General features: G+C 33.1%; 2 protein-coding genes across 2 annotated transcripts; both read right to left on the reverse strand.

The window, feature by feature from the left end:
* Positions 1-3017: 3017 nt before the first annotated feature.
* LOC143625829 (protein FANTASTIC FOUR 2-like) lies at positions 3018-3900 on the reverse strand (the record flags this gene model as incomplete). The annotated part of the gene is made up of 1 exon (XM_077096066.1): positions 3018-3900. A coding segment is annotated over one exon (735 nt), but the record flags the coding sequence as incomplete, so codon positions are not given.
* A 15807-nt stretch (positions 3901-19707) lies between these two features.
* On the reverse strand, positions 19708-23133 carry LOC143625830 (RAN GTPase-activating protein 2-like). Its single transcript, XM_077096067.1, has 3 exons — positions 23106-23133; positions 21034-21928; positions 19708-20481 (listed from the first exon to the last, which is right to left on the reverse strand). Exons 2-3 carry the CDS (start codon positions 21909-21911, stop codon positions 19806-19808), a joined length of 1554 nt encoding a protein of 517 aa, XP_076952182.1. The 5' UTR covers positions 21912-21928; positions 23106-23133; the 3' UTR covers positions 19708-19805.

The following is a 23133-nucleotide window of genomic DNA, read 5'->3' on the forward strand; positions in this document are numbered from 1 at the left end:
AAACAATTATCTATAATACCACAACCAAAACCGTAATAACACAACCAAAACATAATACTAAAACTAAAAATGAAATAAACCAGAACATAAAATCTATTCATAATCAAGTAATGAATTCCAAAACATATGAAGTCTTCCAAAAATTTTTCATCAAAATTAACTTATGCAAAAAAAAAGTTAACATTCATTTAATTTTCGCTATGCATCTTTCCATTTTCCCTTTCCCTTTTCTTTGTTTATTGCTTTCTCGATTTCTAAAGATAACAAGAGAAAAAGTAAATACATGTTATTTAATGATATACACAATTACACACGCATGAAATAAAAATATATGAATACACAGTATATAAATATACGCATATAGATCAAGAAGGACTAATTCAACTGATATATTAGGTTTTGAAATCACGCTTAAAAATTAAGTCATGAGTGTTGGAAGCATAATAAAAACCCTTACATATTCTTAACGGGTACCAGCACCCGTAATACCCATACTTTTTCTTGTGTACCCGAAAGTACTCGTACCTAAAATCAGTAAACTTGGGTACCCATACCCGTACCCAATAGACACGTACGGGTACGGGTATTAGGGAAAAAAATCTCATCCATACCCCACATCATCTTCTACGTTTTCTTTTAAGTCTTTAACATGATGTAAACAAGTCCGGCCCAAACTCGGTTAGGTTAGGCAAGGCTGAGGGCAACCAGAGGAATAGCCCTCCCCCCCCCCCCTGATTTTTAAACAAAAGTTATATATGTGTATCGGATTTGAATCGAAAAAAAATAATCCTCATTTTAAATGTGTAAAAACAAATGAATCTGAATCGATAAAATAACGTCCACGACTTCAGACAAGAAATCATACATTGCTAAATTGCTATTTATCATTGTTAGGACATTAGGTATTTAGCTAATTTCAGTTTCCATTTATCATTTCCTTTAAGTATCACACAATACAAATTAGGTAATTTACTTATTATGTTTGTTATTCACTTGAATGATAATGATAATACATAATGCATTACGTTTATTATCAAGCTTTTGAATTAAAATAATTTGTCATTGCTAATTCTTGTTATTGTTGTCGATCCCAAACTCGGGCAAAGTAGAAAGGTTTATAACATAAAGTTTTTAAAGGGCCCACAACTTTTTAGTTCGCTCAGGCCCTCCAAAGACGTTGGACCGGCTATGATTCAATACATTAAATAAAAGTTATAAAAATAGTAGAGTCGTTTAGACTCGCGAGCCTTGTGGAGCTCAATAACAAAAGCTTCGGTTTGGCCTTGAACTCTTTTATTAAATGAGCTCCAGTAGGCAGTAGAAGCTCATTTAAGTTTAGCTTGATTCGAGATTTTAAAGAACTAATCACGAGTAGCTTAGAAGTTGTTTGACTCATTTGCGACTCTACTTCTAACATACTATACTCCTAAAATTTCCAACTTAGTTATTTTTTACACATATTTATATATAGCTCTTTGCTAGGGTAACAACGAGCCTAGTCAAGCCTGATAAAACACAAGTTTGGCTTTTTTTAAATTGATAAATTTTGAGTTTGGCTGATTTCAAGCCTTATAATTTTAACTCAAGTTTGGATTATGACATGTATCAGTTCCGACTCTATGCTCACAGTGCATCAAAGTTCAGCTTGTTTGATTATAAGGGTTAGATGTGAGGCTCGACGTGCCTCAAGTTTTTACTTGACTAAACATGTTGATTACTAAGGACTTATCCCATTTACACCCTTAATATATCTTCCATGCAAATACAGGGTAGGGACATAACAGCGTACGTTGTGCTAATCAGTTGTAGCGACACAGACAGGTATACGGTTATACTCCTTAGTTATCACAGTAAACAATAAATTACATATGTTTGTATTTATTTTTGTAGTTATTTACATAAGAATAAATTTGGTATGTATATCTTTATTTTATCTTTATCTTTATATATAATCTATAATATATATAAACGAAAACCTTAAAATCCTACGTGTCGCGATATGGTCGCTCCCCTCTTTTATGGAAGCCATAAGATTGCTTGATTTTTAAATGGAGGTCTCTCATTGATTTAACCCAAATTCATGGATATGGGTCTTACCAAAACCAGATAGCTGTTAAACGAGTTATAACATCTCATTAAATTAAAAATTAATCTTACCAATTATTTGATAGAAAATCCTATAAAATAGGGATCTACTAAAATTTAATATCCAATTTGAAAAGAAAAAAGATATTATTTATAATTAATAAACAATTTTACAGTAAAAAAATTAAGCGGGTCATGGGTCACCAAATCCCATTAGCTTTTAAACGGGTTATAACATATCATTTATTTATAAAACCCTTTCATCATCAAACCCTAATTATATTATTAACTTTCTTACAATAAAGAAAATTAAAATTTAAAAAATAAACGAATAATGTAAAACAACCCCCATAATACGGGGGATAAAATCTAGTATAATAATAAAGCAATAAATTCGTAAATGAAAATGTACGGATAAATTTCAAGATAGCGACTAAAAATCTTGGAAACTTCATTGGAGCTTCACATGCAAGTGGTACCGTCTATTGTGGGTATCATCGAATGGAACATGTTTAAAGAGTAGTCTATTTATTTATTTATTTATTTATTTGAGAACATATGATTTGTTGTACATGTTTTTTGTGATCCAAAGGCCACACATTATTTGAACTTATGTTTGCCCAATTTCATTGTTTGCATGCTAATCACGTTTCACTTCTCTTTGATAACTTCATAACACTTGAGATTTATAACATTTTGCACTTTTTTTTTAACATTTCAACCCTCCTAATATACAAAGTTCCCTTATAACACCTTCTTCAATGACAAGATTTTCATTTTTGAATGTTAATCGCAATTGGTTGTAGGGCTTTTCATAAACCGATATCAAGCTGATTAAACTACATTTTTCTCAAGATATTAAACAGGCTTTTTCGAACGAGTCTCGGTAACGAAATATAAACAATATAAACACTTATGATAATAAGACCAATTCTATTAGAAATAATGAAATATCCTATAAATAGGATATCAAAAATAATTAGAAAACCCACAAAAATCACACTTATAATATAACAATCATTGAGAATATAAATAATTATCTAAATTCCAATCATTAAGTTGACTTATATTATTTTATTTTCAAGAAATTGCCACCCAAGAAGAACCCCAATTTGCAAACACTTTGTTGCCATTTCCACCCTCATGGCACCTTGTTAGTCTACTCAAACTCCCTTCTCTGGCCATCATCCACCGGTTTCCGTCCATGTCCCGCGGCCAACCACCGCTTTCCTCCTCCTCCACCTCCACCTCCTCCTTAGATTCCACATCATCACCTTCACTTTCATAAACTTCCACTTCACCCCCTTCACTTTCATAATCTCCCACTTCACCCCCTCCACTTTCATAACTTGCACAACACTCCCTCAACAAAGAAAGCTTAAGCCGCCCATTTGTACGCTCCGCTTTAAAATTTGTACCGCAATTTAAAACACTCTCAGCCTTTATAACCAACCGCCCACCCTCGCGGTGGTGCCTCACCTTCACCGCCCCATCGGAGTCGCTGATGGAGGTCAACGGCGGCGGAAAGTCAGTCCGGCGAATTTTCCCGTCAAAATTCCGGCACGTTGACCGTTGACTTCCTCTCAATCTCTCTCTTTCCAATACTGAAATTGCACAAAACTCATCACCACTTTCACTAACTTCACTCCCGGTCTCACTCCCTAAACTCTCCGTACACATTTCTAAGCTCTTGGTACTCAATGCCGATGCAGAGCGTTTGACCATCGGATGAACGTAAACGCCGTCATTTTGATCAAGATTCTTGATATCCGGTGAAGGGTTATCAAGAGCTTTGAGAAAACTCAACGCCATTAAATAAAGAGTTGAAAAGGCGGGAAATTTAAGAATTTTTTTATTAAAAAAATGTTTTTTCAATATATAGGATTAAAGGGTGGAAATTAGATAAGAAGATATTGTGGGTAATGTTGTTATGGCATGAAAGAGAGGTGAGTGGATGAAGGGTATATTTATAGGTGTGAAAAGAGAGAGACAGCTTTTTAATGCAACTGGAATTTAATTATTTAATGGTTTTATTCCACTTTTTTACTTGTCCACATCTTCAAGTGGAATACCCATTCTTCCATTTGAGTAGCAAAAGATTGAATATTTTTTTATTCTTTTTTTTTACTATAATATTGAGTTTAGCAAATAAATGAGAGAACCCAAAATAGGTCGACGGGTATTCAGCCTGCTTGGAGAGTATTTAGATATGGTAGTTCTAAAAAAATTAATTTTTAAAAAATTATATATATGTCAAAAATAATAAGTTTATTGTTATTTATAATAAAATACGTGAACATCAAATGAATAAATGGCCAGCTTGGGCATGAACCACATGACCAGGCCATTTTGAGCGGGAAAACTCAAATGTAAGCAGATGCCTTATGGAGTCCAAGTAACAAATGTTCTAAACGGAGTGCTGGTTTAACGAATGCAGAGGGCTAAATCAAAACAATATTTTGTGGCATTTTCATGAAAATTGTTAATAATTTTTTTTTTTTTTGCTTATTACAAGTTTTGAACTCATAACCTATACTCTATTAATATCTCTATATATACTGTTTTTTTATGGACTTGGGGCCTTAATTAAATGTGGGCCTAAAACCCTAACTTGTTTTCGCTGTCCCACGAGCCACCCCTGCTAACACGCTACACATCACATTCTTTGCCATGTCTCTTTGATATTCTGATATCTTTTTTTCTCCGTTAATGCTTTTAAAATATTGTTAACTTATTTTCAAGTTAGAGGTTGCTCACATGAGGCCGCTTATGCGGTAACGGTTCTTTAATCAAACAAACAAAAATAAATAAATTATAAAAAGTGTAAAATATATATTTATCAAACAAATAAGTTGTTTAATTAATTAATTAAAGAATTCTACAAATAAGCTGCTTAATTATAAAACATCGTTTTGTTACACATAGTAAAGTCGAAGGTAAATAGACTTTTTTTTTATTTTTGTTTCACTTGATAATAATGGATATATTACATTGTGTTAAAAATTTTTAAAAAATAATTGCTTTTTCTTTTTTTTTTAACGACTAAATATTTATACCATATAGGACTTGTAATCATGACCTCCTATTTTATAACTTGACCCCCTTACAATTTATGTGAATGAGAAAAAAAAACAAAAAGAAAAAAAGGGAAAAAATGATTGACTACTAGGGGTGAGTAGAAAACCGAATTAACCTAATTGAAACCGAATTAACCAAAAAGACCGAATCGAAGCGTTAACCATCGGTTAATTTTTTGTTTTTTTTAAACTGAAATTTCAGTTTCGATTCGGTTATCCATTTTTAAAAAACCGAAAAAACCGATTGATGATGATAAAGATTATCAAGATGGTTAGGAATTAACTAAACTTTTAAGATAAATAAATAAAACAATGAATGAAGATCGGGGCTAAACTTTTAATGCTTTTTAATTTTTAAACTCTATCGAGCAACTTTGCATTCATATAGTTCTACGTAACATGTGCCTATTTTTGTTTTTTGAATTCAATATATATATAGATTGTGGTGCTCTAACACGTTCTCATACAAGCTTAAAATATGCATTTTTATTATTTTTTTTTACAATGTCAACATATAATTGAAAAAACCGAAAATAACCGAACAGAAATCGAAATTAACCGAAAAACAGAAAACCAAATGGTTCACATATTCAAATAATCGATTACTTCAGTTTCAGTTTGGGTTTCACCTAATAACCGAACCAAACCGAACCGTGCTCGGCCCTAAGTCCACACTGTGTTTCAACCTATATTTTGCTTGCTATTACAAAAATAAAAAAAAATTTGTCACAATATCCATCAAAAAAAGATTAAAAACTGAGAACTTGGAAATTGTGAGGCACTTTGGAAAGGGGAAAATTAGTTGAGGGCTATAAATGTGAAGCCATAAGAAATTTGATTGGTATTTTGCGAAACGGTAATTCTATTTTCACGCTATTTGCAACAACTTGATTTGACCCTTTTTTTTATATAATATTTTTTTTTGTTGTATATTTAATTTATCTTAACTTTTAATATGCAATAGTGCTTGTATAATTTACATAAAGTACGTTTTCAAAATTTTATTGTTTTAACTATCACATGATCGAGTGAAGAGGTAATTATCACATGCAAACCATTTTTTTATTTAATATATAAAGTACGTTTCAAAAATTTTATTGATCAAAAAAGGATGGTTATATCGTTTTACTATTTTGATTAACTATGATTCCTTCATAACACTTACTTTTGGGTTGATTATATCATGTTTCACTGCATATGTGTCGGTGAAGTGGTATTACCTTTTAATAGCAAGAAGAATATAATATAGAGTTTGACAATCGTACAAACACACCCTCTCTTATTTGTTATTTTTAGTTTTTATATTTATTCATTTTACATATAACATATATCATTTTATTTTGTTTTTGTTTTGCTTGTAATAACTTTTCGTATATAATGGCTAGTGCTTGTAAATGTATTGTGGTAATTAGTTTATTTTTATCCATTTTGAATTAATTTATTTGGAAATAAAATCCAACGTTTGAGCATTTTAATTGGAAGCGGGTGGTAAAATATTATTGGCAAATTAGAAATAAATAATCTTATCTTTTGTGTATTGGTCGAAAATAATCTCACATTTAAAAATTACTCCTAACGGCCCAACCTTTCAACTATTTTTGTCTTAATCGACCCCGTTAAAAAAAGGTTAACGTCATTAAGTTTTTTTTTCGAGTTTTAAACCGATACTTTAGGGCTTTCGATAGGAAGAAGTGTACGAGTCAACTGATGTAAAACTCATATTGAAATGATGATTCAGATGACTTGATTTTTGTTAATTGTAAATTCAAACACCCAAACTGAAGCACTATTTCGCTGTTTGGATCACCGTTTTGAGATAAGTTTTACATTAGTCGACTCGTATTATTCTTCAGACCAAAAGCCTTAAAGCATTAGTTTAAAACTTGGAAAAAAAACTTAACGACGTTAAGTGTTTTTTAACGGATGTCCAGTGATAGAAAAATAGTTAAAAGGTTGGACAATTGGTAGTGATTTTTAAAGGTGAGATTATTGTCGGCCAACATACAAAAGAAGAGATTATTTATTTCCAATTTGCTAATATTTTTTAACACTGTTCAATGTCGTATATTTTGATACTAACTTTAGAGCCCGTGTTACACACGGGATGATCCAAATTATAAATTACAAGTAAAGCAAATAATTGCATAACATATAAAAAAATGTATTACATCTATGCTTGTATCCATCCTATGTGTACATAAAATAATTTTATTTATATCACAAAATACTTTTTTTAAATGAACTTAATAAAAAAAATGAACGTGCAGAAACGTACCCGATAACGCTCTTTGTATTGAAAAATTCATTCTTAGTGTCATATATGTATAATTGAAAGAATTTTGATAAGTACCCAATTTTGGGAATAAGACTTCTCATACAATAGTAGTTCTAACCACTCAGCCTAAATACAGAATAAGTGTTACCTTTATTGATATATTTATTAATTTACCACCCATCAAAGGAAAATAGAACATTAAATTGTAACGACAAATGTTCTTCAACAACTATGTTTTACTGAGCTACACCATGAAAAGATTTTGATAAGTTTTAGGGAGCTTCTCGACTTTGTCATAATGACAACATAAAAGTAACATGTTAACTCATTTTTGTGAATATTCTGCTTCATTTGAGCATAGTTTTGCATGAGATGCTTCCCATACAACGTTCTGGCCGTCATTGAAGGAAAAGTTAATACTTACACAGATATTTCAAATTTGATAAAGTTAGAAGAATTGATAGGTTTGGGAGTGGCATGTCAAAAGTGTTTGCAATCTTTTCTTATATTTTAATAGTTGAGGGAAAATTAGTCAACTGGCCAAATCCCGAACCTTTTGATTATTTCTGTAAATATCCTTGAAAATAATTTTGAAACCCGAATCATGTTTAAAATTTTAACCTTTATCCGTTTGACATTTTCAAGTCAACACTTTGATCCCGTAAAAAATTTAATGATAAATCTATTTGGATCCTAAAACTTTTCAAAATACTCATGTTTCCCATTTTTGACCCGTAACAAATTTTGATCTAAATGTAGTAAGTTAGTTACCTGTGCCAAACAATCTATTTATGAACTTTTAACTCATAAAAATCAAATTTAAGTTCAAAAAAAAAAAAAAAAAAACTAAACAACCCTTGATAAAAAAAACTAAGAAATTAAATATGATAAACTTTGTTATGTCTTAAAGTGATTGATATATACTATCCTTAATTTTTAACATGTATATAGTTACTAAATTAACCAAAAAATAAATGGATAGATTTAAAGCATAGATTTATAATTTATAAATTTATATGATAATTTACAATAATAATAATAAATAATAATAGATAAACTGATTGATTTTAAAAAATGGATTGACTTGTAAGCATATATTTATAATTTAATTATTAAAAAAATTACTTTGTAAAATGAAAACATATTCGAGTTTTGTTTTTATGTACAATCTTCTACAATATATACATATTGCAATATGTTAATGATAACATTACAATTATATGTTTTTCAACCATTGACAAACATGGGTTGTTATTGATTTTTGGATTTCATAAAGTATTTTGGAATATATAGTAAAATTATAGGTTAATATTTATTTTTATAAAAATGTATAGATATAATATAAATAGAGTATACAAGAAAAGTGAATAATTATTAATCTATTAAATATATTAGGGTTAATTAAGATCTTAGTTTTGAAGGGAAAAGAATTATGGGAATTAACTAAAAGATGACAAGTACCCAAAACTATTTAACTTTATTAGAAAACATTGCATCATTGTGCTGGTTAATAATGCCAAAATAAATTTGTATTTGTATTGCATACTTATAAGTATTAAAAATTATATAATATATTCTTTCTTAGAAAACAATTGGTCATTAAAAGTTTGTGATGCAAAAGCAATATGATTGATACAACTTTTTTCTTATGATCAAAAGTGGGACAAGATCCCGTTGGTGATTTGCTTGGTCATTACTTTGATTTGCAACTTTTTCATATTTGTTTTCATGTTTGCCTCATTCCACTAAGGTCAAAACCTATGTTGGAATGTTGGTTTAGAGTATAGTTTCACCAACCAACACACTTACACACACAAAAAAGGACCAATAAAGAAATTGTTTTGGGTAAAAAGAAGTTCGTGCTATAATGTCATTTTATAAATTATTAATTTGAAAACAAATCACTGCAATACATTTATCCAAACAATCATCTGTATTTTTTTTGGACAGCGTAACTGTTTAGTTTTATTATACCGTAAACAAATATACAACTGTTATGTGAATTTTTAGCTAGAATATAACTTTTACATCAATATCAATATAACATATTACAATAAAATATATAGTGAGAAAATTTCAAATATAATTAAAACTATAATAGGGGTAAACCCACGCGTCACAACGTGTTACTCGTGACAGAGTACAAAATGGGGGGACATGATTCAAACTTGCGTCTAGCGGGCGAGGAACCAACACGGAGACCAGTTAGCTATAGAGACCAAATGCTTAACTTTTATAATTTAAATTGTAAAACATTTTTATGGAAAAAAGTATAGTAGAGTCGGTCACATGAACTATTGGGAACCAAAGATGTTCAACCATTTTTTCTGTAATACAATCCACAATTTGAGATGCAAAAAAGTCTGAAACTTGATTTAAGTTGTATTATAATGTAAAAGCATCAGGTAAGTCTCTCCTCTTCTCTACTCCTCCCTTTTCCTCATCACAGGTGCCTCTCAAATCGCCACCACGTCACCGATTTCGAAACAAAGACCTACAGGGGAGTTCGTCCTACATCTACTCGCACACTACCTACGGAGTATATCACTTGCGTCGAGAAAAACAAAACGAGTACCTCCGACAGTGTTCCTTCTTACCCAACAATACTACTTACAGGTATTAACAGTGGGCTGAATTCCTTCCGGTTGAACAAAATAACGACGACAGCGACGAGACCAAGGATCCGGGAAACCTTTTCTGGACTATATCACATGCTCGGGTAAAAAAAAAAAATCAGGTTGTGCATATCTATCTACTTGGTTGAAAACTATTAAATATTTTATTATTTTATCATAATTATAGCTTAAACTAAATCATATTTAAAAAAAAAAAAAACTTGTATCGTGAAGGGGCTGCTTTTATGATACATATTTGTTTAAATTTAAACAAATATTATTATTATTAGTTTTTGTTACTATTATTATTATTATTATTGATTTGATGTTCTATTGCTTGTGTTTGTGTGATTAGTTGCAACCATAGAGCGTAGGAACCGTGACTATTACTTGAGACCATGTCCTGAAACGAGGGGTGTAGGAAAGAGTAAAGATAGGGAGCGTATATTGCGTTTGGCTTCTTGGAATGTAGGAACATTAAATGGTAAGTTGCTAGAATTGGTAGATGTGCTTAAAAGACGTAGGGTTCAGATAGCATGCCTCCAGGAGACTAAGTGGAAAGGACATAGAGGGGCTGAGTGTAATGGGTATAAGTTGTGGTACTCGGGGTCTGATGGAGCTAGGAATGGAGTGGGGTTTCTAGTGGCTAAGGAAATACACACTAGTGTGGTGGAGGTGATATGACATAATGACAGGATTATGGTGTTGAAATTAGTACTAGGAGAGGAAGTTGTGGCAGTAGTCTCCGCCTACGCGCCTCATGTAGGCCTAGGGGATCTGGAAAAGAGAGAATTTTGGGATTGCCTAGACGCAGTGGTAGGGGGCATACCTAGGGGGAGAGGATTTGCATAGGAGGTGATTTTAATGGACACATTGGTAAGGCTAACGATGGTTTTCAAGCCGTACATGGGGGTTTCGGTTTTGGTGATAGGAATGACACCGGAACAGATCTTCTAGAGTTTGCGGTGGCACATGACCTAGGTATTATAAATTCTTATTTTAGGAAAAAAGATTCTCATTTAATCACTTTTAGCAGTGGCGGACGCGACACGCAAATTGACTACCTTTTGATGAGGCAAGGAGACCGACGTTGGTGGAAGGACTGCAAAGTCATACCTGGGGAGGCAGTTGTGACTCAACATCGACTACTAGTGACAGATATAGCCTTCAGAAATAAGCTGACTGTTCGAGAGAAGAAAGGTACACCGAGAATTCGATGGGGAAATTTGAAGGACGAAAATCTCCTACTGTTTAAGGATAAACTCATACTGCATACGCGGGCTCGACTAAATGGGGACTCAACTCATATATGGGAAACTATGGAGACAAAGATCATCCAAGTAGCAAAGGAGACTCTCGGGGTCACAACAGGAAAGACAAGTGGGCATAAGGAGTCTTGGTGGTGGAATGACGCAGTGCAAGACAAGATAAGGGACAAACAAGGATGTTTTAGGGAGCTAATGAGGTGCACGAATGAGGAGGAGTGAGTGGAATTGAGGGACAACTACAAAACGGCCAAGATAGAGGCGAAGAAGGCGGTGGCGGAAGCAAAGAAGGCGGCCTTTAAACGGATGTATGAAAATCTAGAAACAAAAAAGGGGGAACATGCTATGTTTAAGATTGCCAAAGCCATGGAGCGTAGAAGGCAAGATCTAGGACCGGTGAAGTTCATAAAGGATACAGATGGGCATGTACTGGTCAAGGAGCAGGACATCAAGCTAAGATGGCAAACCTACTTCCACAATCTTTTTAACAATGGGAGAGCTTACCAAGAAGAACATGACAACACAAACTTTCAACGACAACAATCGAATAACTGCTACTGCCGACGGATCACACGAGAAGAGGTGAAGGATGCACTTAGGAGGATGGGAAGGTCTAAGGCGGTTGGCCCAGACAACATACCCATCGAGGTGTGGAAGTGTCTGGGGGAGGAAGGAGTCATGTGGTTAACTACTCTGTTCAATAGTATTCTCAAATCAGGTAAGATGCCAGACCAGTGGAGGAGCAGCGTTGTAGTTCCTATCTATAAGAACAAAGGAGACGCCCAATGTTGTGGTAACTACCGAGTAATCAAACTACTAAGTCATACTATGAAGCTATGGGAAAGAGTGATTGAGGTTAGACTTAGACGAGAAACTCAGGTTACGGTCAACCAATTTGGCTTCATGCCGGGGCGTTCCACCACAGAGGCAATACACCTTATAAGAAGATTAATGGAAAAGTATAGGGAGAAGAAGCGTGATCTACATATGGTGTTTATTGACCTAGAAAATGCCTACGACAGTGTGCCACTACAGGTGCTCTGGGAGTGCTTGGAGGGTAGAAGAGTGCCCAGGAAATACATAGAGATAATTATGGATATGTATACCAGGAGTGAAACAAGTGTCCGTGCGCCAGTGGGGGATACTGATTTCTTTCCTGTAGAGGTAGGTCTTCACCAGGGGTCAGCGTTGAGCCCGTTTCTTTTTGCAGTAGTCTTGGATGAGTTGTCAAAGTCGATTCAGGGGACTCTCCCGTGGTGCATGATGTTCGCAGACGATATTATGTTACTTGCTGAGAAAAAACAAGATCTAAACATGAGGCTTGAGGAGTGGCGAACAACCTTAGAGACAAAAGGATTGAATATTAGCCGATCTAAGACGGAGTACCTACACTGTGATTTTGGTGGGATAAACGACAATGAAGACGCACAGATCACAATTGAAGGGCAGGTGGTCCCGCAGGTAACGAAGTTCAAGTATTTAGGATCATTTGTACAGAGCGATGGGGAATTAGACAGTGATGTGACCCACCGAGTTCAGGTAGGATGGTGTAGTTGGAAAGCAGCCACAGGTATATTGTGCGACAAGAGTTTCCCGACTAAACTAAAGGGAAAATTCTATAGGGTGGCAGTTAGACCTGCAATGCTATATGGAACAGATTGTTGGGCCATCAAGAAGGCACAAGTGCGGAAGATGGAGGTAGAAGAAATGAGAATGCTACGTTGGATGTGTGGGCACACAAGGCTAGACCGAATAAGAAACGTTGTGTTTCGCGAGAGATTAGGGGTGGCGAACATAGCAGACAAGATAAGAGAGGGGAGATTGAGATGGTTTGGACATGTAAAGAGAAGACAGACGTCGAATCCTGTTAGATCCGCAGAAAACATTACTATAGAGGGGAGGAGGGGTAGAGGACGACCGAAATTGACTTGGGATGAGAGGATTAGGCATGATTTGATAGACCTAAACCTCTCCGAGGACATGGTTGAGGACAGGAATTCGTGGAGAAGTGGAATTAAAGTTAAGGATTTTTAGAGAGAATTCAATACCTTAGGGCTTAGACTTAACTTATTTAGGTCACATACCATAATGGTATTTCCCTTACATATATTATTATTATTATTATTATAATTATTATTAGCTTTTATATAGCTGTTAAACTGTGATCTTATTATTAATATTTTTATAATTAGTAGTAGTTTTTATATAACTGTTAAACTTTGATTTCCTTTATTTTGCTTCATACACATGTACTTAGAGCCGAGGGTCTCTCTGGAAGCCACCTCTTTATTTCTTTGGATAGAGGTACGGTGTGCCTACATCCCACCCTCCCCAGACCCTACTTATAGCTTTGCTGTCGGTGGGATTTTACTGGGCATGATTGATTGATTGATTGATATAACAATTTTTCTTCTAGAATTTATATATAATTCATAAATTTTGTTAAATTTAATAGAATTTATTAATTACAAAATAAAATAACATCATATAAATACATTTATAAGTATATATGTTTGAATGAGGCACATTAGAAGTGGGTAGTCCAATCATGCCCAAGGGAACAAGGAACGCACCTAAACAATGCTGTTTGTCACTTTGTTGTGGTCGGTATAACAAATGCCACCTTTATATGTGGCTATCCAATACGCTCGTTCATGTTCACTTAACTTTAATTAAGCAAACAAGAACACAAACAAACATATGTTTTTCTTTCATCTTTGTTCATTAAGAATGTATATGGGTTTGTGTTCATCTGTTTTTTTTTTGTTTTTTTTTTTAAACAGCAAGGCTTATATTAACCAAAAAGAGAGTACATGGCAGTAGGAACTCAGCAAGAAGCTGAGGAAAAAGTACAAAGTGAACAAAAAACTAAACCAAAACACTTAATACATCATTCCGTCCAAGTTAAAACTAAACCATAACCTCCACTCTTTTATAGATGTTAATATTCCAAACAAACATTAAGGGCAGACATGAAAGCAAAAAAAAATGATTAAGTTCTTGTTCGTTAGCATATTACCTAAGGTTCGGTTCTAGAAATTGATTGGATTGATGATTAGCCAAGTGGCAATAGCAACAACTAACAAATAAAATTAAAAATATTTAAACAAATACGAAATCAGAAAATAAACAAAGGAACCTAAATGGACAAACATAAATACATGAACAAGCGTACGTGAACAAACATAAACAAGCGAACATAAAGAACGAAGATAAACGAACATTTGGGAACTTAAAGAACACTCATAAACGAACGTACACTGACGTAAAGAAAGAGCATAAACGAAGTTCAGCGACATATATGAACAAATGTGACATTGTTCATGTTCATTTATTTAATTACATTAATTTTTTTTTATTCGCGTATGTTCATTTATTAGAAGTCACTTCCTATCAAACAGTTCAACGAACATTTTATTAGTTTACTAGCCTAATTTCTAACTACAATTATGCTATACTTATTAAAAATTAATACAATGGAACTTTATTGTTAAATGGCTTTTGTTTGATGATTAGATTTACATCGTTTAAAAAGTCAAGTTAGTTGTGATATAGAAATGCATACCGCTGTCTAGTGACAATGAATTTGGTAAACATTTGTTTTCATACTTTAAAGGGCCATTATGTCATTTCATAAAAGATAGTGCATCAACGAATGTCATTACTTGCTACCATGTCATTTCATTAGAGAGTGCATCAATGAATGCTTTTACTCGTACGAATAATTAGACTCATAAATTAACCTAAGGTCCACTAAATCGTTTGGCTACGAGTTTGTTTATTTAATCAAACGACTAAACACACGTTACAAGTGTCTCGTTCGTGAACATACGTTTATGATCGTTATTACATTTTCCCGTGAGTTTCATTGTTATTAACATTTAATTTGGAGCTAAATATGTTTGTAGTAAACTTATCTACTTTGAATAGCAATAAATTATAAAAGTTACATTTTACTGGGCCCACCGCATAAATCCAGGTTTGATAACAGAAAACGAGTAGAATAAGAGTTATATTCCGATTTCGTATTGGAAAGGAAACTTGGTGTAAACAAGTAGAGATTGCAACTTGAAACATGATTACGTGCCTAAAAGGACATTTAATATTTAATATTTGAAAGTAGAATAAGATTATACCTAAAAAATGTAAAATGGATTTTGGGTCGTAGATCAAGGTTAACGAAGGACTTAAATTAGATAGATTGGCACGTGACATTCAGTTACCAAATTATATAGTTTGGTTTAATTAAACTTACCTTTAAATAACCATCACTAATGACAGTTATACCCCTTCAACTTATAACCTGACTTTAACCATATTAACGACTTTGTTTTACCACCTTGACCTTGACATAACCTCAACAAGTTTGTATCGCCAAGCTAGTAAGCTTATCTTTTTTATTTTTAATTTGTTTTAAACTACTGAAAAATTTTATTGCAAAAATATTACCATGCAACACCCAAAAATAAAAAAACATCAAGCAAATGTGAGAGGATAAAGAGTTTCGTCATCCCCTTTTAGGGATTCCTTTAAAATTGGGTTTAGAAGCTAAATGGGCCCAAAACATCATTCAAGTCCAACCCATGCGCCAATGGATACACACGCTTAAGTTTATTCTTATACTTAATAGTTGGTTACTTTTATGTAAATAAAAAAAATATACATAAAAGAACCTAGATGACTTCAGGGTTGTGATTATTTGGATTCTTAGATGCTTAAAGAAATAATCATCAGTTTTTATTCTTTAAAAGTAAAAATAAAATTCTTTTGAGATAAAGAATAATTTAGTGTTTTAAAACATTTTTAAAGAACCTTAAGAATTGGTTCTACTACTAAATTAGCAAAAGGAGCCGACATTTAGTTCTTTTTTAGCGATGGAACCCACTACGAAGTGTTCAATATTTTTATACCAACAAAGTCAAAACTAGCATATAATTAATATTAAAGTTAATGGCTATTTCTTTTTCTTGTGATTTGCTACTTTTGCCACTTAGTTCAAATTTTGAAATTTTGTCAATTTAGTTCTTATAGTTTTAAACATTAGCCAATTACACCCCTCGTCTAACGATATCCAACTATGCCGTTAGTTTAAGGGTATTTTTATATTTCTCCTTTTTATTTTGAATTAATGGTAATTTTCGTCCCTATGGTTTGATACTATAAATGTTTAAAACTATAAAGACTAAATTAACAAAATTTCAAACTTATGAATGAAGTGGCAAAAGTAGCAAACCGAAAATGACCATTAACTCTTAATATTAATATCTATTTATAAAATATAAATACAAGTATATGTTCCTGTGATTGTTTTACTCCTATATGTTAGGAGTATATAATCTAAAAGGGTGTTTATAAAAAAATATTTTTATGTAAACAACTACAATAATCATATAATTTTTGTAGGGGCTGTTTGATTGTAGGTAATGTAATAAAGGGGGGAATGAAATGGAAGAAAGAATGGTGGCGGGTGGCGGCAATGGTGGTGACAGTCAGATACTGGCGGCTGCGATGGTGGTGGTCAAGTGATGGCGGTGGTGGTGGTAAGGTGGCGGTGGTGGTTGTTAAGTGGTGTTGTCGAGAGAGTGAGGTGAAAGAGGAATGAAATGAGGAAAAATAAAAACAAAAACAAAACAAAACAAGAAAGTGTGAGAATGAATGGTTTTGACGGGATGATGTATAATTGTTGATTTACTCACAATGACCTATTCTATTGCTCCTATTATTTCTGCATATTAAACGCTGCCTATATATTTTGTTTTTAACATGATAAATGAGATAATCATCTAAACTCGGTTATATTTACCAAGCAATATCTAAAAATGCATCATGCAGTTTTCGTAGTTTTTTCGCACCCTAACCATCTAAATGTATGAAAATTGGGAGGCAATATCTGGAACCTTGTTATAGATCAATCAAGAGTGTTTGTTTTTATAAACGAAACAATGTGAGGGGTGACAGTTTTCTTTTTTTTCCTTTTGTATGTTTAAGTTGTTTACAGAACCTATTAACCAAAATTTGTTTGTCGGGCATGAGATTTACAAGACTTATTTAAAGTTTGGTTTCAAAGCATGCATCAAACATCATAATCTATTTACGAGTCTACAACTACGACTGCTAAGCAAACGATGCCTTTTAATGAAGTCACTAACGGACATCTAGGAGCTCGTGTAAAGTTGGATGATTACAGTATGTATATGTTACTTATGCATGAATTTGGACACGACATTTGTTTATATAGATTAGAGAATAAAAATGGACAAATAGCAAGGTATAGAACAAAAGTAGTTAAATAAGAAATTATATATAAAAATATAATCCTAGCCTTTTGCTACATGAATCATCTATAAAGACAAGAATATGCCCCTCACCACCCATCAAATTTGCTTTTATAAATGTTCATGCTTTAAAAATTGAACACTGAACTTAAACAAAAGTGATGAAAGATTATTCAGGTCAAGTATGTTTTCTCAATAATTTAAGCCAAACCTACTTTATCTAACAATCATACAATTGTTAATATTGAAAAATAAAATAACCAATAATGATAGGAGATTGACATGTAGAAGAATATATAGAAATTTACGTGTCGTTCTTTACATTGTATAATGTATATTATCTTTTATTGAGACATATTTATTCTTTGTCTTGATTGAATTTTCTTTTGAAACTCACTTGCAAAATAAGGTGTGCAAAGTTCCAATGTGATCGAGTCTTCAATCAACGACGATATGACTCAAATTATTCGAGAACTTCTTATTACACTACCGAGCTCATCCCTTGTCAGAAGTTTTGAAAAAGTTTACAAATCATTAGATTCAAAAGTTATTGTTTAATACCTCATCTAAATTTGAAAGTATGAGTGCAACAAGCTTGTACAATAATACTTTGTTCCATCACGGGATTCTCTTAAGATTCATTCTCAATTTGAGGTTAAGACTTATAATAGACTATTGTGGTGGTTTTAACTTAAAAAGCACATTAGCAGTGTTGCGGACGTTAAAGGGTGCCATGTAAGTGGATGGCCCCTTCTACCTTCACTACACATGACTATAATGTTAAACAAGTACATTAATTAGCATTGCACAAAGTCATATATATACAAAAATTCTTTTAAATTGATTGGCCACTGTTTTCTACACAGTTAAGTTTACGCGTAACACTTTATTATATGATCTTTCGTTATTGCTTTTGTATATTGGTTAAGTTATTTGTTATGTCGTTTGGTTTTATATTTTAGCTTTACTTTTTGTTGGCTTGATTTCATCCCACGTGCGATTCACAATCTCATCGTACATCGATCATTATTCTTTGATGGTTTTAAATCCATTCAACTCTAAAGGCACCTGGTGGACTAGTGGATCCATGTCGATCCACACTTGATTGTTTTGTCATTTTCATTTGACTTTGTGTTAATAATATCGGAAGAAACAACGTTGGAAAGTAACATGTTCATCCTACTTATTTTTATCGATTTTATAAGAAATAATATGCATTTATAATCCTCATGAACTGGATTTATAGTTACAATTTATAATTTATGTATGCAGTAACAAAAACAAATATTTTTAAATATGGGAGTTTTACACTAAGGTGTAAAACTCCCATCTTTTTTTATATATATTTTTAAAACCCCTTTTTAGTCATGTCCGTAGGTTGCAATTGGGTTCAGGAATTCGAATGGAAGGTCCAAGTAGTAGGTAGATTAATGATCTTTATATTTATTTTTGTAATATTTGTTAATTTGTTTATTTTTATATTTTTAAAACTGATTTGAAGTTCATTATTTGAAATATGTTTTTATCCTTCATAAAATACATCTACTAAAGTTTTACTATTAAAACAACTAATTAAAAAAAAGTATATTATGTTAGTATAGTAATATAAAAACTGTAGCCCTTCCAAACTAGATGGGAGTTTTACACTAAGGTGTATCAAAATTTGGCTATCAAAATTCAGTTCTAAACTATTTATTTGAAGGTCACGGTCCAAATTGTTGAAACCGATAAATCCAACCGCACCAGACTCCAATTGCACCAGACCATGTTGATCACTTATCGTTCGGTTTATGATCAAACTAATATAATATTTAAATAGTGAAATAATATTTTTTTCTTGAAAATATAGGTTCATTTTGAAACTATTTAGGAATTATTATTAAACACTAGAGAACCTATGATGAAAACGATAAACTAGGCTTAAGAACAATTATATAAACAACATAATCTTGCTATTTCTAAAACAATTAAGAAAGTAGAACAATAAAGAAATGAAAATACAAACAAACAAATACTTTATCGTAACCCTTACATAAACTACTTAAGCATTTACCACTCCAAGTGTTTCACTTATAAATCCTTATTTAAACAATATTTTCATAGTCTTATTATGCATATTGGTTATTTACGAATTATTTATGAGTCAACTATACTTACCCGACTCAACCCGACTCATTTCGAACCTCCTTAAAATTCATTTGACAACACAAACCTTAATCCTTTCGCTTCATTTGAAGATCCTTAAGCTTCGACTCAAGCTCATCAAGCTCATGACCACGAGGATCGTTCTGATCAAGTGGTCCAAGCATACGAGGAAAATCCTTAAAGATCCCTTTAACAACCTCAACACCATCATAAGACAAAAAGTTACCATTAACATTTAACAATCTAAACCCCGGTTTCCCCACAACTGCTTTAGCCAATGCCACGGCGCCACCTGTCTCAACCCCATTGGTGCTCAAATCAACTACACACAACTGCCCAAACCCGTCTCCAAGGGCATTAGCAATCATCACCGCTCCTGAGTCTTTTAATTCATTTTCAGATAAGTTTATTCGGGTTAAGGAATGTTTGTTTGAGATTAAACAATCAGCTAAAGCTTTTGCTGCGGCTTCTGAAGTGATGTTGTTTCCTGCCATTTCTATTATTTCTAGTTCCAAATCGGGCTGCATTAAGGCGTTTGCAAGGGCTATGGTTCCTTCATTTTCTAAATTTAAGTAACTAAGGTAGATTTCGGTTAGGTTTGTGTGATGGGCCTGACTTAATGAGACCCCTAGCTTTGGCCCGAACATGTTGTCACGTATGTCGAGTTTTTTCAAAAGGGTGCATGCGGTAAGTGCTTCAGCTAGTGCAACCCCCCCTACTGATCCAATCCTTGAGGAGGAACACCTGAAATTAAAATATAAAATTTGTTTTATGTTTAGAACTTTTTAAAGGGTTAATATCATTAAAAAAACAATGTTCTTTCTTATTTCTGTTGGAGTTTATTAGTTTTCATTAGTTCATATTAGTTAGTTGAAGTTTGTTATCAATTAGTTAGAATTAATTAGTTAGAGTTTGTCTATAAATACTAGTTTGTAATCACATTTACAATTTGAATGAGAATCATGATTTGAATTTTACAATTTCAGTGAAAAAGTCTCCTAACCCAGTTTTCATATATTAAATTCGCTAAACACGCAAATTAAAACCACGACAAAGTCCTTTTTTAAGGGTGCATAGGTGAGGCACTTTTTCATGTTTTTAAGAAAGTATGTTGGTTTTTTTTATTAGATTAACTCCTTTGTTTAAAGATCATTTGGATATCACGTTATGAATTCTAAATAAACTAAAGTTTTACCCGAAACCCTTTAGATTAGGATTTTTAAAATGAATTCCTATATCGCCTTAAAGATTTTAAAAATAATTCGTATATCGTCTTAAAGAAAATGAAAATTTTACCTGAAATCCTCTAGATTAGGAGACCCTTTAACGAGTTGAGCAATAGCAACCGCACCCTCATCTCCCGTCATGTTATGATGAAAATGAAGAATCTTAAGTTTACTAGTCGAAGGAATCAACTCGCATACCGCCTTCGCAGCTTCTTGCGATATCCCAGCATTCATAAAATACAACTCAACAAGATTCCCTTGAGACTTCAAAAGCCCTCCTAAAGCCCTAACCCCCTTTTCACCCAAAGCATTATTAGACAAATTCAAATAACTCAAATTACTACCCTCAAGTGCTGTTGAAAACATCTTCATAACCTGAACCGCCTCTGGCTCGGGCCGCCTCGACAAAATATCTGACAAGTCAACCTCGGTCAACTGGTCTTTGACCATTGACAAAACTGATGCAGCCACATGGGCTGCAGGGAGCCCGAAACTTCTATTACTAAAACGGATTTTAGTAAATTTGTTCCCGGGCTCTTTTAATGGTTTTAGTAACTCTTTAGCTTCTTCGGCATCTATGAAGGCCCGACGGCCTCTAGAGATGTCGAACACGTGTTCGTTGTCAAATGTGGTCAACTCTGCTATTGTGTCTCGGTCTTCTTTTTGTTTGGGCCCAGCTTTGATGAATTCGACCATGAGTTTGCTGGATTCTTTAGCATAGACTTGTATTGCAGATCCACCATCGGTATCAGTGTCTTTTTCAAATTGTTGGGTTGCGGCTGCAAATGCGGCTGATTCGATTTGTTTAGCATCATCTTCGGCTTCTTCTTTGCTTAAAAGCCCGTATTTTCTTGTTAATATGGATGGTGTTGTGAGGTTTCTTATAATACGGTCCACGAGTATTTGCCTCGTGCTGTGGCCTGGGGGCCAGAGCTTAACCGAATTCATGTCTGTATTAACCAATCCTGCAAATACAGGTATTGAAAGATCATGTTTTAGTGGTGAGTTTAAGTTTTAAGCATCACTTGAGCTGATAGGGTGTGCGTGAAACCAAAATAAGTCAATAACTTAATCGTAGCTCAAATAACTTAAGTAACTGATCCTAAAACTGAGGGTTTGGTTTAATGTTTTTTTAAACACTGAATATTCGGTTCGGTTTGGTTTTGTATGTACCAAAAACTGAAAAAACTAACCGAACGCGTAAAAATTGAATTGACTATTATAACGAACCGAACACGTGTAAATCGAAAAAACTGAACCCAACCCAACACAAAACTGATAGCTTGGGTTTACGTTTTTTCAAAATCGAAAATTCTGTTCATTTTGGTTTTGCACATACCAAACACTGAAAAAGTGAATTGAACCTACAAAAGCGAAACGACTTTTATAATCACACCGAAAACGCATAAACCCAAAAATCCTATTTTTGTTATTGAGTTTGTGAATAAAAAATTTATTTTTGAATGCTATAAGAGATTAATAACGATGCAGTTAAAATTTTTTTAGGTCCAAATGTGTAGTAATTAGTTAATCATCAATAAACCGTAAAAAAAAATACAAAACCAGAAAAAAAATTGAAGTGAACACATTGTGACAAATGAAAAGAGAACGGTTTTCAATAAAGCTAAATTCCAAATATTTGGTTTTTGGTTGAATTTGAGTCCAAAACCGACTCATGCACATCTAGACTTTCAAATGAACCGAGGGGAGCATATTCATGTTCGTTTAGTTTTAACCAAACAAATAATTAAATGAACAAGACATGCCACATATGTTTATATAAACGAACTTCCTATCGAACGGTTCACTTGAAAGTTGGCCTACGCACAAATATTCATTAAAATTGTTTAGCTCTTGCAGAAAACTGTTAACTTCAATCAATTTCAAACCAACGAAGATGATTACAAGGCCAGACAGTCAATCAATATATAAATTTTCCTAATCGAAATTAAATGAACACAACATTGCAAAATCGTAGCGTTTATATGAAAGCCGTGAAGATAATAATAAGAATAAGAATAATGAGGTAGACGAAGATCTAAATCCTGACGTCAATGTACGAGCATCATAAACACACAAATGATACATGGGATTTTAATTGTGAAATGTAGAATCGGCAATCAAAAAGAACATATATCGTACCGGTGGCGACGTTGACGGAGAATAACCG

Source organism: Bidens hawaiensis, unplaced genomic scaffold (assembly GCF_021521415.1).
Source record: "Bidens hawaiensis isolate Kalapana, Puna unplaced genomic scaffold, B.hawaiensis_p1.1 tig00004242_1, whole genome shotgun sequence".
Lineage (NCBI taxonomy): Eukaryota > Viridiplantae > Streptophyta > Magnoliopsida > Asterales > Asteraceae > Bidens > Bidens hawaiensis.

Coding starts and splice junctions, on each gene's coding strand:
- LOC143625830 (XM_077096067.1), bottom strand. CDS start 21,911: ATGAATTCGGTTAAGCTCTGGCCCCCAGGCCACAGCACGAGGCAAATA. Junction 20,482..21,033: donor CCTAATCTAGAGGATTTCAG/GTAAAATTTTCA, acceptor TTTTAATTTCAG/GTGTTCCTCCTCAAGGATTG.